The sequence below is a fragment of the Agelaius tricolor genome, unplaced genomic scaffold (assembly GCF_023055355.1).
Source record: "Agelaius tricolor isolate 1412-34295 unplaced genomic scaffold, bAgeTri1.0.p SCAF_5, whole genome shotgun sequence".
NCBI classification, from domain to species: Eukaryota; Metazoa; Chordata; class Aves; order Passeriformes; family Icteridae; genus Agelaius; species Agelaius tricolor.
In genome coordinates this window covers 10,039,421-10,055,470 of record NW_027269265.1, presented here as the reverse complement: position 1 = coordinate 10,055,470, position 16,050 = coordinate 10,039,421, and the positions used below count along the sequence as shown (strand labels likewise).

General features: G+C 36.9%; 1 protein-coding gene across 1 annotated transcript in view; it reads left to right on the top strand.

Annotated features, from left to right (window-relative positions):
• TDRD9 (tudor domain containing 9) overlaps positions 1-16,050 on the top strand; it is a 61,975-nt gene that overhangs the window by 37,277 nt on the left and 8,648 nt on the right. Inside the window, exons 15-28 of the mRNA XM_071426332.1 lie at positions 250-381; positions 1,022-1,184; positions 1,266-1,329; positions 1,790-1,853; positions 3,343-3,387; positions 4,926-4,979; positions 6,557-6,673; positions 7,494-7,601; positions 9,511-9,611; positions 10,240-10,413; positions 11,658-11,769; positions 13,111-13,323; positions 14,265-14,354; positions 15,505-15,765. Coding sequence (XP_071282433.1) covers positions 250-381; positions 1,022-1,184; positions 1,266-1,329; positions 1,790-1,853; positions 3,343-3,387; positions 4,926-4,979; positions 6,557-6,673; positions 7,494-7,601; positions 9,511-9,611; positions 10,240-10,413; positions 11,658-11,769; positions 13,111-13,323; positions 14,265-14,354; positions 15,505-15,765 — 1,698 coding nt within the window. The remainder of the gene's footprint in view (positions 1-249; positions 382-1,021; positions 1,185-1,265; positions 1,330-1,789; positions 1,854-3,342; positions 3,388-4,925; positions 4,980-6,556; positions 6,674-7,493; positions 7,602-9,510; positions 9,612-10,239; positions 10,414-11,657; positions 11,770-13,110; positions 13,324-14,264; positions 14,355-15,504; positions 15,766-16,050) is intronic.

Sequence of the window (16,050 nt, the reverse complement as noted above, 5' to 3'; positions counted from 1 at the left end):
ATGACTAGAATTCAACTTGATAACTATTTGACAAAGATCGTTCCACATAGTTTTCTTATAGAAGGAGATAAATTATAGCAGTAAAATTGATGTGGATTAGAAATAAATAATCCACTCAAAAGAAAACCAACCCTTGTTGTACACAATTAACTGCAGATTTTGCTAAATTGTAAACTTACTTTTTCATATAAAACACTTTGTCACACTTCCCATGAGGAGAGAGTAACAATAATCTTGTCTTCCCTTCAGCATTGTCCATTAGGATCTACTGTCTTAAAATTAAAGAAGCTTGATATGGGGAAACCAAAAGCCTTGCTGGCAACAGCTCTCTCTCCACCCAGTGTAGGTGACATTGAACGTACAATACTTCAGCTGAAGGAGGTAGGCTTCCTTTTAATGTTGTTAAAATCAAGGTAATAGGAATGTACTGCAGAATTGGTTTTCTTTGTATTTAAGGTAGTAGCATTCTTAACTGGAGCCTCAGATATAAACTGTGTCCAGAGAGTCTCTCACGCCTTGGTCTGTTGTTAGGTTTCCATCCTTTTTAGCAGAATTCCTGTAGTTACATCTTTAAAGCATGATTGTAATTTCATCTGGGAGTAATGATACTCTTTGAGGACTAGCATCTGTGGTGAGAAAGAACAGAGAAATAGACCAAAAAAACCTTTCTAAGTATTGTTTTGTGCTGTACTATTGTAGGTATTGTAACATGGTTTATGAATAAGTAAAAAATCAGACTCTTAAAATATATGATTTATAGAGGTCAGCCTGAAGATATCCTTCTCACCTGTACAAGGAGGATAGTGATTTTGATTTTCAATTAAAAAATAAGGGAGAATCTTCATCACATTAAACTTTTTTCTTTTCTAAAGTGCATAAGAAATAAATACTTGCATCATTTGTAGCTTGCCTTTATATCCAGTATATGTAGCAGCTTTGGTTTCCAAAGTGCCAGGTTTTAAAAATTGTCTTCTGTGTACTTAGTCACCTTTTAGAAGTGAATACATTTTAATTTCTCTAGCTTGGAGCACTTACAACCTCTCTGCAAACAGAAGAAGATCTGCATGATGGTGAGCTGACTTTCTTAGGAACGGTATTGACACAGTTGCCACTGGACCTGCATCTTGGAAAATTGATAGTCCTTGGGCATGTCTTTGGTTGCTTAGAGGAATGCCTTATTATAGGTAACCAAAAGAAAACATGTGAGACATTTCTCTAGAACCAGATAAGTTGCAGGTTTTAATTTTGATTTGTTTTTCTTGTAGCTGCAGCACTGTCTTCGCGGAATTTTTTTGCAGTACCTTTCAAAAAGCATGTTGATGCGTACAGGTAGTGCCCCAGATGTTTCATAACTTTCTAACTGCATTTGAGAGCAGAGGGCAGAGTTGATTGCTTAATATAATTTTCCATCTCATGTGTCTGATTTTCTGTTAAAATGCCAAACAGTGCAAAAAGAAGCTTTTCCAAGTAGCTGACACTGGAATCTATTTATTTGGGAACATAAATCACAGAGCCTAACTCACCATCTGCTGAGCACAAGGCCTGGTTCTTCAGCTTTGCCTTTTTCATGTGGCAGTGTCTATTAAAATGGTTCTTTAAATATCAAGGACAATTACTTCTTATTATCCTGCTCATCTCCTTCAGCGAGGAGACGTGAATAAGAACAAGTATTTACAAAAAGTGTATTGATCATGTTTATTAAAGACATGGAGAGTGTTAGTCAGCTGTGTAATACATGCAATATTTGAGAAACATATTGTTGCTAATAGTGTTTTGTTCATATTGACAGGAAAAAAATGTTTTTTGCTGGGAACAGTAGGAGTGACTGTATTGCAATTCTGAATGCATTTAGGGTAAGTCTTTAGTTCCAGTTTAGATTACAGTGAAATCTGATAGACTGGCATGAAGGTTCTCACTTTTGTAGGATCAGTGCAGGATTTTTACTTAGCAGTTGTTAAAAACTTCACATAACTGATAGCTACATATTGATGTTTTTTGCAGTCTTGGTCCAATTGTGTAAAGTTTCAATTGTCTCTACTCTAATAACCAAAAATGAAATGCCAGAGATGTGGTGATGTTTGTAGATTGTTTTTAACCAAGGACAGTTTCGACTGGTAAATTCTAGTACAGAATGAGTTTGGTGACCTTTCTCCAAATTTCTTAGCTTTGGGTTTGGGATGGTTTTGTGCAAATGTTATTTTTTGGTATTCTTGGCTGTTTGGTGGCTAAGTACCATGGACAGGGGTCAGTTCCTCCAGGTAGAGGCAGAGCTTGTACATCACAGCAAAGGCTTCTGCTCGAAGAACTTGCTATTCAAATTCCAACATTTTTTATAATGCATGCTCTGGTGTGTTTTGTAATCTTCTGGAGAGTCTAAAATCTTCAGCTGCTGATTTAATTTATTCATTTATTCTTATTTTGAGCATGTTGCCCTTTGGTCAAGACTGACTTGGTTTTTTTCTACTCTGCTGTTAGAATTTTTTGAAGCACACAGGAGCATGTATGGCACATGTATCCACTAATCCTGAGGCTCAAAAATAATGTTTTCTGAATTCCCTATATCCTGTTACATATTTCCCTTGTGTCACCTGGTAGTTATCACCTGTTCATCTGAAGATGCTGTTTCTATAAAACAGTATGTTGTCCTGGAGAATAAACAGGAACATTCAGACAGAGCTTCCAGTGAAATATCTCTTTGTGTGAGTGATGTGAAAGCTTTGTTTTGAATGGCTGAGTATCAGAAAAGAACAGGTAAGTTCAGGAAAGTTTGTTTCCAAACTCCTTGGTTCTGATTAGATTCCTTCTTTTCTGTCAGGGTAGGGAAATGCAGTCTGGCTGTTCAACCTTGCATGTGTTCAGTGTCCCCAGTAAACTGGATTATTGTATTCTGAGGTGACTTGCTGTCAAACTAGAAATGGATTCTGCAGGCATCTGTCATAAGCTGCCTAATAATGAAGTAATTTTCATTAATATAATCAGTATTTTAATTTTTCTTCCAGCCCTGTTTTCTGGGAGGCATTTGCATCAGAACTTACCTGAATCAGTCATTTCACTGCTTTTGTCCCAAAGCAAGAAGAAAGAGAAATGGTTTTGAAAGTAATCTGCTTTTTTACAGTGTCAGATTACAGCATACAGTTGTTCTAATAATTTGTGGTTGTATGTGCTTTAACACTCCACCCATTTCCTCTCATAAAGCCAGGTGGACAGCCTGTTGTTAAAAAATTACCTTCAGTGTTGATATAAAAAAAAAGTTTGTAGTTTTAAATGCCATGTTAATATTTGTAATAATTATTAGTAAAGCATTACATTTTGTATCTGAATACTACACCATTTTTTCCTTAGGCATGGCAGGCCTGCAAAGAAAAAGGGAAGCTGAGAAATCCCAAGGTTAGTTAAACTTTTTCTTCTTTGTTCAAGGTTGGTGACGTAAGTGCTGGAGTATTTTTTTCATAGTAAATATGAAAAGGAAGAAGGTTTTGCTAGCAATGTTTATTTATAATAATTATGACTTTTCATACATAAATAGGCTAGGCTTTGAGAGAAAAGAGCATTTGAATCCAGTGCAGAGTTACTTGAAGACAATCCCCTATGTTAGCTCCTTCCACAGATGAATGAACAGTGGCCAGAGGGTTTGAAATCCAACCTAAAAAGGGAAATTGAGCTGTAGTTGAAAGAAATACTTTTATTGTGCATAAGTATCTCTGTTTTTTTACATACACAGATTCTGTGCCCTCAGAAACCCCTGAAAGATGGAAGATGTTTAAGTGCATCAGTCACAAAAACCAGTGGCATGCCCTCAGTAACTGCCTCCAGTCCTTCTATTGTGTGTACGAGATAAAACCTTTTTTATTGCCCTTGTTCTTTCAGAGTTTAGTATATTTTATGATCACCAGTGCATAACATAGACTGAGTTACAAGTAGCCAGGATGTCTGATAAAGAACTGCATACAGAGAAAGAAGTTCTGAGTTTTTTTTAAGTGTTTCCAGATTGTCAGGAAATCCAGTGGCATCCTGGCTTGTATCAGCAGTCATGTTGCCAGCAGGACCAGGGCAATGATTTTTTTTTCCCCCTGTACTTGGCACTGGTGAGGACACACCTTGAGTCCTGTGTAGAAAATACTGGAGGACACTGGAGCATGTCCAGAGAAGGGCAGTGGGGCTGTGAAGGGTCTGGAGCACAAATCTCCAGGGTGGGGACCTGTTGAGGGAACTGGGAGTTTTTAGTCTGAAGAAAGGGGGCTCAGGGGAGACTTTATTGCTCTACAACTGCCTGAAAAGAGGCAGTAGAGGCAATATTGTAGAGCAATAAAACTTTATTGCTCTACAACTGCCTGTTATGTTGAGTTGGGGGTTGGCCTCTTGTTCAAAGTGAGAGAAGCAGAGAAAATGGCCTCAAGTTGTAGCAGGAGAGGTTTAGATGGGAATTAGGAAATTTTTTTTTCACTGAAAACATGCAGCAAATTGCTGGGGAAGTGGTGGAGTCACTGTCCATGGATTTCTTCAAATGCCTTGTGGGTGTGGCACTTGGGGACATGGCTTAGTTCTGGACACAGCAGTGCTGGGTTCATGGTTGGGCTTGAGGATCTTGGAGGTTTTCCCCAACAGCAGCATTCCTGTGATTCTCTAGGTGTGAATGTTAAAGTAGATTTTTTAGTAGCAGCACAGAGCAGTTGGACTTGTGTGTTGATAATGGGAAGGTTAGATGACCCACAGCTGCATTGGTGATAAACAAAATATGGTTTTAGTCAAACACATAACTGTCTTACATTTTCATGCTTGTCATAACACTTAGTATGAATGCAAAGCTGTGAAATGTGGTTGAATTCTTCTTTTGCTATATGCAACTATTATTTGTGTCCACGCAGAAGAATGTGAGATAAAGTTTACTAGCAGTAGAAGAAAAAAGTTCTAACTTTCTTTTTCAGGAAGAGCTTGAGTGGGGTCGATCTAATTGTGTTCATATAAACAAGATCAAAGAGGTAAGATTAAATAGGTAGTAGTTTTTATAAGCAGAAGGACTTAACTTTCCTCATTATCTGTAAATGTTAAAATTTTGGGTAAACCTACTGTGTTAGATATCTATCAATATATATAGATGCATATTTTCTTAAAATGAACTATGAATTTAGTTGAAAGGAATTTTGTTAGGATAAGCAGAGTGGTTAAATTACTAACTTTTAAACAAATTTTTAATATTTTTTAAGAAACCTGCAGTATTATTTGCGAATTTTATAGGTTTCTCAGATCACTGGTTCTGGTGTGACTGCTGTCTGTTGTTAAATAACTTCTGTTTTTTGGTTGGGAAGACTCTAAGCAAATGCAGTTATGTAGTGAGGCCTGGACTTGAGAGTCTGTGGGGCTTTGTTGCTAACATTGCTACAGCAATTAATGAAAACTCAGCATCACAGTGGGCTTTAAGCTTAATGGGATATATTGAGGGGAAAATAAATAAGATTCCTGAATAATTGATCAGCAGAATGGCCTTGGTCATTATTTCACCAGTTCATACATTTGGCATGAACAATGAGGGGCCTGTGTTCAAATAGCACAGGAAACAAAAGTGGAATTTGATAGTGAGCAGCCATCTGGATAAGAAATGGCAATAGTTTTATGACTTTATAACAACAAAAAAAAAGGAGATAAAAGCAGATTTTGTAAAACTGGACAGTGGAATGATCAGTCTCACATGGCAGCCTCTCAGTTTCAGATAATGCTGGAAGAGGTTGTGTGTGATATAATATTATATGAGTTTAGAATGGTCACCTTCACTTAACACTTAGTAAGATCTGGGGGCTTTTATTTGCTGCACCTAAAGATCCTAATTTCATAATCCCTTGTGTGGAAGTGAGTTTGCAGAACTGAGTCAGTCCCAGGGATTCCTTTCTGGCAGTGGTTGTTCTGGTAGTGTGTTAGAACTGCCAGCAGCTGAAAGGAAAGTGTAGCTACAAAAAATCTGTGTGGACAGGGCTTTGTACATCTGCTCCAGAATGGTTTGGGAGAGTGAAGGCATTCACTCTCTGTGGGTGGAGGACCAGTGGTTGCTTGTGGGAGTTTGTGGGAAATGCTTGAGGATTGAAAAAGCTGAAATATGTTCTGCTGGAGGGCATAAGTTTGATCTCTCTCACAGTAATCAGAGTTGTCTGCTAAACTGAGGGTGCAGCATGGTCACTGCTGCAGTTGGGTGCAGAATTCCAGGTTGTTAGCAAGATTTTTACCTCCTAAGTTACAAACCTGAAATGATTTAAATAGAGAAATCATCTTGTAAAAGGTTAATTCAGTTCTTTTCCTAATTTTGTTGTGTATCATGTATGCATGATAGGCCTTGTGAATACAGAGTTGTTCTTTATAAGGAGATTTTGGGAAGACTGCTTGAGTCACAGTACTGGAATTATTTTCCTACATAAAGGTGCTGAGCAGTATATTGGTGAAATGCTTACCAGTCACCTGAAAAGGGAAGGGAGTTTGCTCAGTTATTTCAGACTTTACCAAAAGATTTTATTTCAGTTTGTGGCTGGGTTTGATCCATTATAAATGTAACCTAGAGATCAAATTTCAGGTGGCAGAGTTATTTCACAACTTGAAAAAGAGAGTGAGTGCATTTAACATGCATGTTAAAGCTCAGCCATCTCCTCTGGACCAGGAATATGTGTGCAAACAACGCTTCATCTTGCAGGTAATGCTTTACTGCCATAAAGAGATGCTAGTTACAAAAATTGCAGTTGAATCTTCATATCAGTTTTCATGATTTTCAATTCTTAATATTGATGAACTAGCATTACACTAGTTTTCCAAAATTCCATGTAAATGTAGCAATTTTGGGTAGAAAAAAGCAACTTTTTTGGCAGTGTATTGGCAATGCAGAAGGACAGCTAATGTTAGTTAATGGAAAATTATATTATCCCTTTTCTGAGGTGTTTTATTTGAACACTGGCTTGGTTAGTTAGTGGGGAGGGGGTGTAGGGAATTCTATGTCTAGCTATTTTAACTTTGTTGAATTTTGAATTAAATTACTTGTCTTATTTGGGCTGATTAGCAGTGCTTTTATTTTCACAGACCTATTCATCATTTCAGTGGCAGTTGGTTTAACTGTGTAAGCAGTGAGCTTCTTGGAGCTGAATTGTTGAACATTTTAAGATACAGCCTGAAAACTGAACAATTTACCTGTAGCTATTTTGTGTGAATTTATTTAAATTTAGGCTCTTGAAATCAGAACTTACAATTGCAGTTTTCAACCAATAGAATAGAGCAGGTCTGCATACAAAAGCATTAATGTTGCAGAATTGTTCTAGAAATTGAACTCTTTTCAGAAAAAAATATTTTTAAGAATTTGTGTGAATTTGTGTTTAGTCTCCAGTTCTGGTAATTCCTGAACAGAGACAGGAAAAAATATTAATATTAAGATCTATTGGTGTCTCTATATATTGCCAGTGTATCTCATTTCAAGAAACTGAATACAATCTGCTGTGTGTCACAAAGTATTTTCTTGCTTTCAGGTGGTAATAGCTGGTGCTTTCTATCCAAACTACTGTACTTTTGGAAAATGTAATGGAGAAATTGCCATGAAAGACCTTGCTGGCAAGGATCCAAAAACCACTGTAATGGTATGTTCAGATGAATGACTAAATTAAGAATCAAGTTACAGAAATGGGTGCTATTTTCAAGTTCTGTTCTGACTTGGGCAAGGAGAGAAATAATTACCCACTCTGATCCTTGCTTGGTCTGTCCCACCTTCCTTTCTTTCAATACAATAAACATTGTGTAGGTGGGCAATTTTCAAAGAATTCCTGAGAACTGCCTCTATGCATTTGATTGCTAGTCTTGCACAAACAACTTTCATCAAACTAAAAAGAATCTGGAAAAATAGAACAGAACTATTAAGGGTACTTTTTACTGAGTACTTAGGTTAATGTAGTCTTGCAACTTCAGTGTTACTTTTTTTGTAATCTCCTGCTTGTTAGTGCATAGCATATGTGCTTTAAGGTTACTCAGGTGTTACACTGGGTTTTGTTATCTTCTAAAATTGCTTTTCAGCTGATTGCATATGTGGAAATTTAAAATGGCTGTGTTGATTTTGAAAAATTGTGCAGTCTAAACTAAGAACATGTTTGGTGTATCTGAAGTAGGTATTACACTGTAAAATAGCCATGACCTGTGCTTAAAGAAACCAAATCTACCAACAAGCCTCAGAGAATAGGCTTTACTGTCACAAGAGACAATAGATGAAAAGGAGAGAGAGTCAGAAAATCTTGTTGATAAGGGATTTTTTTGTGCTCTATACTATTTAAGGGTATTGAAGCAAAATATCACAATAGACTCAGTCTTGTGGAATAAAGACTAGTCTTGCCACAGCAGCATTGATTAATATTAAATTGGTAGATTTAAATAGCTGCTTACTTTTAATATATTTAATTCTTGATGTGCTCTTACATCAGCTGCTTGTTACCTTGGAAGAAGTAGCTGCTGTGTCTTCATCAGTGTAAATGATCATCTTGGGCACAAATGCTGCAAGTTCCTCAGGCTCTCACCTGGAGGGATTCTTACAGCCATATACTGCTCCTAATGGTGTGCTGAAGATATAAAAGACAATTAAACCTCCCACTCTCTGGTCTCTCTGAATTATCTTCCCTTGAGGCAGTTTCTGCAGTCTAACCTAGACCATGGTTTTGACCAGCAGCTGATCTTAGTGCTGTAACTAACTTCAAGGCATAGGAACATGGTGAAAAAATAATCTGTTTTTTCCTGTCTCAAGTTGAAAGAGCCAAAGAAAAGAGTAGACAGTTGCATAAGCTCTGAAAAAATAGTTTAAAGTCTCAAAGTTTGAACTTGCTACTTAGGAGTTCATGATTCTGTATTAAATCAAGATGTCATTAGATACTATTAAGAAAAAGTTAGTGAAATGGACATGTGACTGTAGTTGGATGTTAATAGTTGTGAAACCTTACACTGGAGTTACACCTCTACAAAAGGAAGATGAGGAGATTGCTCTTTGCCATCCCTAAGAGGTTTATATCCATAGAGAGAGCTTCCCACTTGTGCAAGCTGTCCCAGCATAGCTCAGTCATTCAGTATGAGATAGGACTGCCAGGATATGCAGGAGCTGTAGGTCCTTCAGCTTCCCAGGCTGTGCATACTGTACAGGATAGAGTTCCCTGTGGTGGAAAAAGAATCATAGCATTCCAGTCTTTTCTGTTACAAGCAAAATCAAGAGACACTAGACAGCTTTTTGTAACAAGTATCAGATTAATATATATAATTACAAATTAATTTGCTTCATTTATAGTTTATCTACTGGGTTTGAAGTAGTAGGGCATTATTAAGCAGCAAAACAGGGCTTTTTATTGTCTTTTGGGATTCTTGAATGTTCTGTAGTATCTGGCACTTTGGAATTTGTTGGAGTTCAGGTTGTACATATTCTTTGCAGCTCAGGTGAAGGAGAAAGCTATCTAGGTGAACTTGAAAATGCATTAAAGCAATTGAGGGTATCCAAATTCAACATGTTTTTCTTTACAGCTAAAGAACATTCCTCCCTATGGATATATATACCATAAACAGTTGCAGTCACTGCTTAGACAGTGTGGGCAGGTAAAATCTATTTCCTACAATGGTTCAAGGTGAGTAAAATAAAATATCCTGCCTTATGTTCTCAGTTACAAATCCTGTAATCAGTTTCTTTTGCAGTGATGTCCTGACAAATTTAGTTAATTTCTTCTCTCTTTGGAATCAGTAACTTACTTTCAATGTTTCAGTTAGAGCTAAAAAGGTGGTTTTGAAGTCTGATGTACATTGATTGAAATAACATTGGATAAGCTAGCTGAGGTAGAGCCTTCTGGTTTGTCTCTTCTGTTTTCTGACAGTGGACCTTAATTGCAACTCATCTGTCTGTATTTATTTCTGTCTGCTATGCTGAATTTAGCTCATTTGTACAGTCTGATGGCTTTTTTGAGCTGATAATCTAATTTCAGCCTGTGACTGCCTCATGTAACCCTTCTTACTCCTTTTCCAACCTTTAATGCCTTCCTTACTCACATATATTTTCACATCCTATTTGCATTAAATTTAGCATGTGCTGGTGATAATATTACAAAGTTTTCTTATCACCATCATGATAATAAAAGTTTTAAGGTACATAAAAGCAGTAGGCAGAGCCTGTGAGGAACCTACCTTTTACTGTTTGCTCACCTGGTAAGATAAAGACAAGGAGAAAAAAGTTATTTTCTTTTTCTTTTTTTTTGTAAACAGGGCTTTTGTGGAGTTCTCCCGTAATCCAAAGGAGGTTTTTAAGGTTCTCCCTGAAGTGTACCTGGCAGTCAAGATGTCACAGCTGAAGATTCCTTTTGAGCTGTGTGTTCATCATCCAGAGGATATCAGAAGACAAGTGCAAGGTGCAGGAGCTGTAGGTTTGGAATTTCTAAGGTAATTGTATTGCATATATAAAATGTGTTTCTTGGCAGCAAAATGAGGTTTTCTGCATTTGGTGGGAATTTCCTTGGAAGTGTCACCAAGGGAAAAAAATGTTAGGTTCAAGAAACAGATTAAACTTTGTCTAAGCAGAATGTTTTTGCAGGGCTAGAAATAAGGTGATTGTTTTAAATATTTCTTTATAGATAAAGAGAATTCAACTATGCAGTCATCCTTCCCCCCACCCCCAAAGTTCTAGTCCATTTTCCTTTGACATATGAAAATAGGGATGTACACAGTTATTTCTGTTCCTGACAGAGACAATGTGGGGCTTGCAATAACCAAAGTAAATAAGGAGTAGCATTTAGGGACAAAAAAGAAAAGGAGAGAGACAGAGCTTAACAAAAGTGGGAGAACATAAGGGCATGAGGTGTTACAACATAATAGGAAATAATGCTGAGAAATGCAATGTATTGAGTCTCTTTGGTCCACACCTGCTTTTGCTCAGAAAATCTGGCATGTTTGCTGCAGTGTTATTCTATGCTGTGCTTCTGAGCTTCAGGTCATACAAGTAATGTGATAAAAAGGCATTCTGCCTAGCTCCTGATTAGTCTGCAGCAATTTCAGAATTTTAAAATAAGAAATCTAGAATAGGAAGGCAGGAGTGAACTGAGAAGGTTGAAGTACAGGTGAGTCTCTTACTTCCAGTTGATTGCACTTAGCTTTTATTAAAATATTTTAGCACCTTCACTCTGCCCAAAATAGCACTTAAAATCTTGGTAAAAATTGGCTCTTGAGGAACTGAAGAGTCCTAGGAGGAAAGACTTAAAAGTTCTTATCTTTTGTCAAGTAAAAGGAATATTTTATTTTCATATATATATATAAAATTTGCTGAATTTATGTTTCTAGTTTTGTATACTGTGTTTTTAAAAAATAGGCTTGGAAGAAAATGCCATCACAGAAAGCCTCACTACTTAACCCTAATTTTTTTCAATTTCTAATAAAGTGCTGGCAGAGTTGTGCCCTGGTATGTATCTTTCTGTGTTTGGTTATATTGCAGTTGAAAAGTTATTCTGCAGTAATTTGGTTCTTTGTAGTCATTTTCCATTCTAATTGAATTAATTTATTTCTGAATAAAAGTCATTAAGTACCTAAATGTGCCCTGGGGGATACCTTGGGAAGCAGATGAAAGCAAAAGAATTCATCCTCTTGAGTTTTCCCTTGTGAGTGAAGTATTTAGCATCTTCATTCCATTTTAGAGTAAATGTGGATTGTCAGAAGCAGACAGTGGAGCCTGTGAAAATCTTTTTTGGTGATTTACAAATGTCAAAGATGATCCCAAGTCGTTTTCTGTCCATCAGGGTAACAGAGGTAGGAATGTTATATATAAGTAGGTCATATCTAATAATTTGTACCTAGATAGCTCAGCAGAGATTAATATCTCACAAGCTTATGTTAAAAAATTGGGTACTGATAATGTTTTTAGTGCAGAGGTGTCTGTAAGAGGCGTGGGGAATATTCTTTTTCTTATTTTTAGTAGTTCTTTGTTAAACAGTACTCACATGTTTGCACTTCACAAAATTTGTGGGATTTGCTGGCAGTATATATTAGTTGGAAGTAGACATAAATGTAAAGAGGATTAATGGAAGAGGTAAAATACTTCTGTAAACTATAAAAATGAAAATCAGAATATACTTGGGCCATTTACTTGGTTATTAAGCCAGTTTTCTTCAGAAAATGTACATTTGAGGAATGAGATTAATTAATAGTAGGGTATGCTCATTCAGAAAAAAAATTCCAGCATAGAAGTGTATTAGGGGAAAATTCTATGTATATACAAATATTTCTGGAATCTGAAACTGAGATTTTTAAATTTTGTGTTAGCTGTCATTTTCATTAGTTTTGCTAATCATCTTCATTAGTATTGCTAGAGTAATAGCAATATGTATGCTGCTGAAATAGAAATTTAAAAAAACGTTCAAACCACTGAGCTGGGGGAAATGATAAAGTATTAAAACAGCTCTTGTTAGTAGTGGCATGTTTTGCAAGTGGAGAAAAGAATATTTTCCTCCTTTTAGTCAGTTAAATCTCTTGGATGAAAAATGTTAATAAATTTGATCAGACCCATTGCAATCTCCTGGCTGTCTATGCTACTTCTGTTTTAATATGTGAGCTTTAATGATTGTAAATAAAGATTGGTTTTTATCACAAGCATTCAGTATAAAGTCTGAATAGACATTTCAAAAGATGACTTGCTTTATTTAATAAGATTTAAATAGGTGTATATGCTCACCAGCTCCCTAAGGTATGGCTCATCAGAGCAATGACACTGCTGATGGGTGGCACACTTAGCTGACTGGTGTTCTGTAACTAATCAAAAAAGATGCACCAAATCTCTGCACCTGTCTAGTCAATCTTGTATTTTCTGTATGTTAACTTGGTTTAGGAAAATGAAACCTGTCCCTGTATTTTAGTAATGCTTATCTCAGAATCTGTTTAGATGAAAACTGTGTTGCAGTAGTGCAGAAAATAAACATTTTCAAAAAAACCTAAATTATGAGACACAAATTCTTTACTACATTGTTGGCATTGTGTGTGAACTGTTGTGTCAGGAGTAGGAGTGTTTTCCAGTATTTTGCTGAGACAGGGTTTGTATTTATATATAGGAAGAATAATATGAAATCTGTTATTGTCTAATTTTTATACTTGCAGGTGGTAGAAGTTGGACACTTCTGGGGTTACAGGACAGATGAAAAAAACACAGCTGTGCTCCGAGCTCTAAGTGCTGAAATTGACTATCAGAACCTGATGGATTTAGCAGTGCCTCCTTGTATAGATGTGCTCTGTCTGGCACCATTCACTTATCTGGGAAAGAGAGGATACTACAGAGCTCATGTTCTGTATATTCGTGGGGATCTTGCTGAGGTGATGTGCTGTGTCATATTGAGTTGGTAGCATGTAATTGGGTTAACAATCTTGGAGCTTTGCTGCCTGTATTTTATTTATTTTTTCTGCAAATCGCTCTGGCCGGAATACGTGAACTTGTTTCTTTTTCAGAACATAGGAATTTTTAGTATTAAATTGAGAAGCTCTTGCAGAATGAAGTAAAATAAGGACTAAAACCTCCAGTGAATCTGAAAACGTGGCTTTTTTTTTGGAATGGTGTTTATGCTGCTGAGTTCTGTATCATCAACAAATTAATCTGAATGTTTTGGCTCTTTGTGCTGATACGAGTAATGGAAATTAGTGCCACAGTCCAAGACTGGTATTGATTTTTCAGGCCAATATTTTTCAGCAGGTTTAGGACAGATTTTAAATTTTTTTTTAAGATTGGCCTTTGAATTATTTTTATTTCTTAACCTGTCTGGGTGTCACCACTATAGAGTTAATACTGAATATTGTCATTATTTAAAGTCATGAAAAATGAGTGAATAGTAGTGCCAATCTCATCACTTTCTCATTTGAATTTATAAACAGTCACTGAATACATGTTCACATTTGCTTAGCTAAAAGCAGTTGTTGGTAGTATCTCTCACTGAAGGAGTAAAGTTACACAGATCTGAATGTGGGGAGAGGATTTGGAGTCTTTCAGAGAACCTTGCCTTTTCTAGATTTAGTGGATTATTTGTGTTACAAGCAGATATTTATGCCAAGGGATCCAATAATAGATGTGATAGAATTTGACATGTTCTTTTTGACATGACTTCATTTGCATGCTTTATAGATTTTGAATTTGCTTCCATGTGACTTGATAACATTTGTGTTGCGCTGTAATTTTTAAACTCAAGTTGTGACTTTTCTTGCTACTAAATGTAGCACTTTAAACATTGTGGAATCCTTGCAGATACTCTTGATTCTTCTTCCAGGTTTTTTTTGTGGATTATGGCAATAGATCCGAAGTGCCTTTAAATAAACTGAAAGAGATTCCAAGGTGTCTTCAAGGGCTTCCTTTCCAGGTAGGGGTGATGCTGTTGGCTGTGGCTTGCTGGATATTTTTGTGTCTGGCTTGGCAAACAGGAGTGAACTTCAAGTCAGGATGCTTTTCAGAATAATACTTAAATAACACATATTTTGCTGATGGAGGTACCTTCAAATCACCTTCACTAATAAAATTCCAGAGGTGTGTTTATTTACAGAGCAGAAATTCTTGTGTGTAATTGAACTATCTTGTGTTTAATTGTAAAGAAATTCTAATTTTGTAAAGCTGTGGGTTTTCTTCATGCTGCTTTGCTGTTCTCTGAACTGCTGGTTTTCCTGGGATCTTTTCAGACAGGATTCTCTTGATGATTACATATGAGTGTTATAGATCTAGTGATCTTTTGACACAAATTAGAGGGATTTCATAGCTAATTTTTCAGAGAAATAATTCTCTTGAGCTATATTTACAAAGAAAGTAACTATACTTTAATTGTAATTCAATTTTTCAGTGCTCACTCAGATATTTTTAAGCTAGTAGAAACAATTGTGTCATATTTTTAGAAGCATTTAGTGGTGAAAATGATAAATGGACCAGCAGAAATAAGATTAGATCTTGACAGGGCTAATTTTGTTTGGTTTTCTTTGGTAATTGATGTAAAAAATTAATTTTGGCAAGAAGCGTCCTTTTTTGTATTTTCTGCACACATACTAAATGGAAATGTATTTCTGCTTCAGGCCTGATCTTCTAATGACTAGCTAGAAAAAACCACAGGGTTTCTGCTGTAAATTCATTCAAAGACATAATTGCAGGTAGTGACTATGGACATGGGAACTTAATTACTCTTCCCTGCCAGGAACAGAGGAGCTGTAGTGATCTTACCAAGTTTTCTGTTACCTTAGTTGGAAACAGTTGTAGACTAAAGTTTTTTCCAGAGAAGACATCTCTGTTCTCCTAAGATTTCATTGTGAATAGTGAATTACTACCAAATTGTCCTTTATGCACTGTTTGCTCTGCTTCCTTAGCAACTCTGTACTATATTGAAGAGATACGAGCTGTCAGTGTTGGCATTGATGGAGCAGGAATTATGCCAGTAGCTTTACAGCAGTTGTAGGAGTTAAGTTGCTGAGAGAGTGAAATATTTCCTTGCTGGTTCTCTAGTCACGCTGCTTCCCATGTTTCTGCTCTAGGCTTTAGAGTTCAAGATCTGCAAGATGTGTCCCTCTGCCAGATCCCTGGTGTGTGGGGAGCCGTGGAGCTGCAGTGCCAGCCAGAGATTTGCCTCTCTGGTGAGTGGCTGCACCCTGCTGGTGGAGGTTTATTCCCTGGTGCACGGCGTCCTGCACGTGGACGTGTTCCGGCACTCGGGCCGCTGGGGCCTGGTGAACATTCGGGATGTGCTCGTCGAGGAGCGCCACGCTGAGCTGGCTGAGGAGTCACACGAGTCACAGGTATGTCCTCACTGAGCTGCTGCTGCTGCTGCTGCCTGGCTTGCTCTGATTTGTTGCACTTCTGGCTGTCATGTGAAGCTGAGCTGCAGCTTGACAAGGTTAATACTTGAATAGGGCAGTGTATTTTTGTATGTGTGCATAATGCATATTGGGCCAAAAGCATTGCTGCTTTGAGAGCCCTTCTGCAAAATAGGTTTTCCTGGGAAATGATTTCCTCAGTTGAACTGCTCCAGTCTGACTTGAAACTCTGAAAAACTGTAACTGCTTCATAGTTTTAACTCTCTT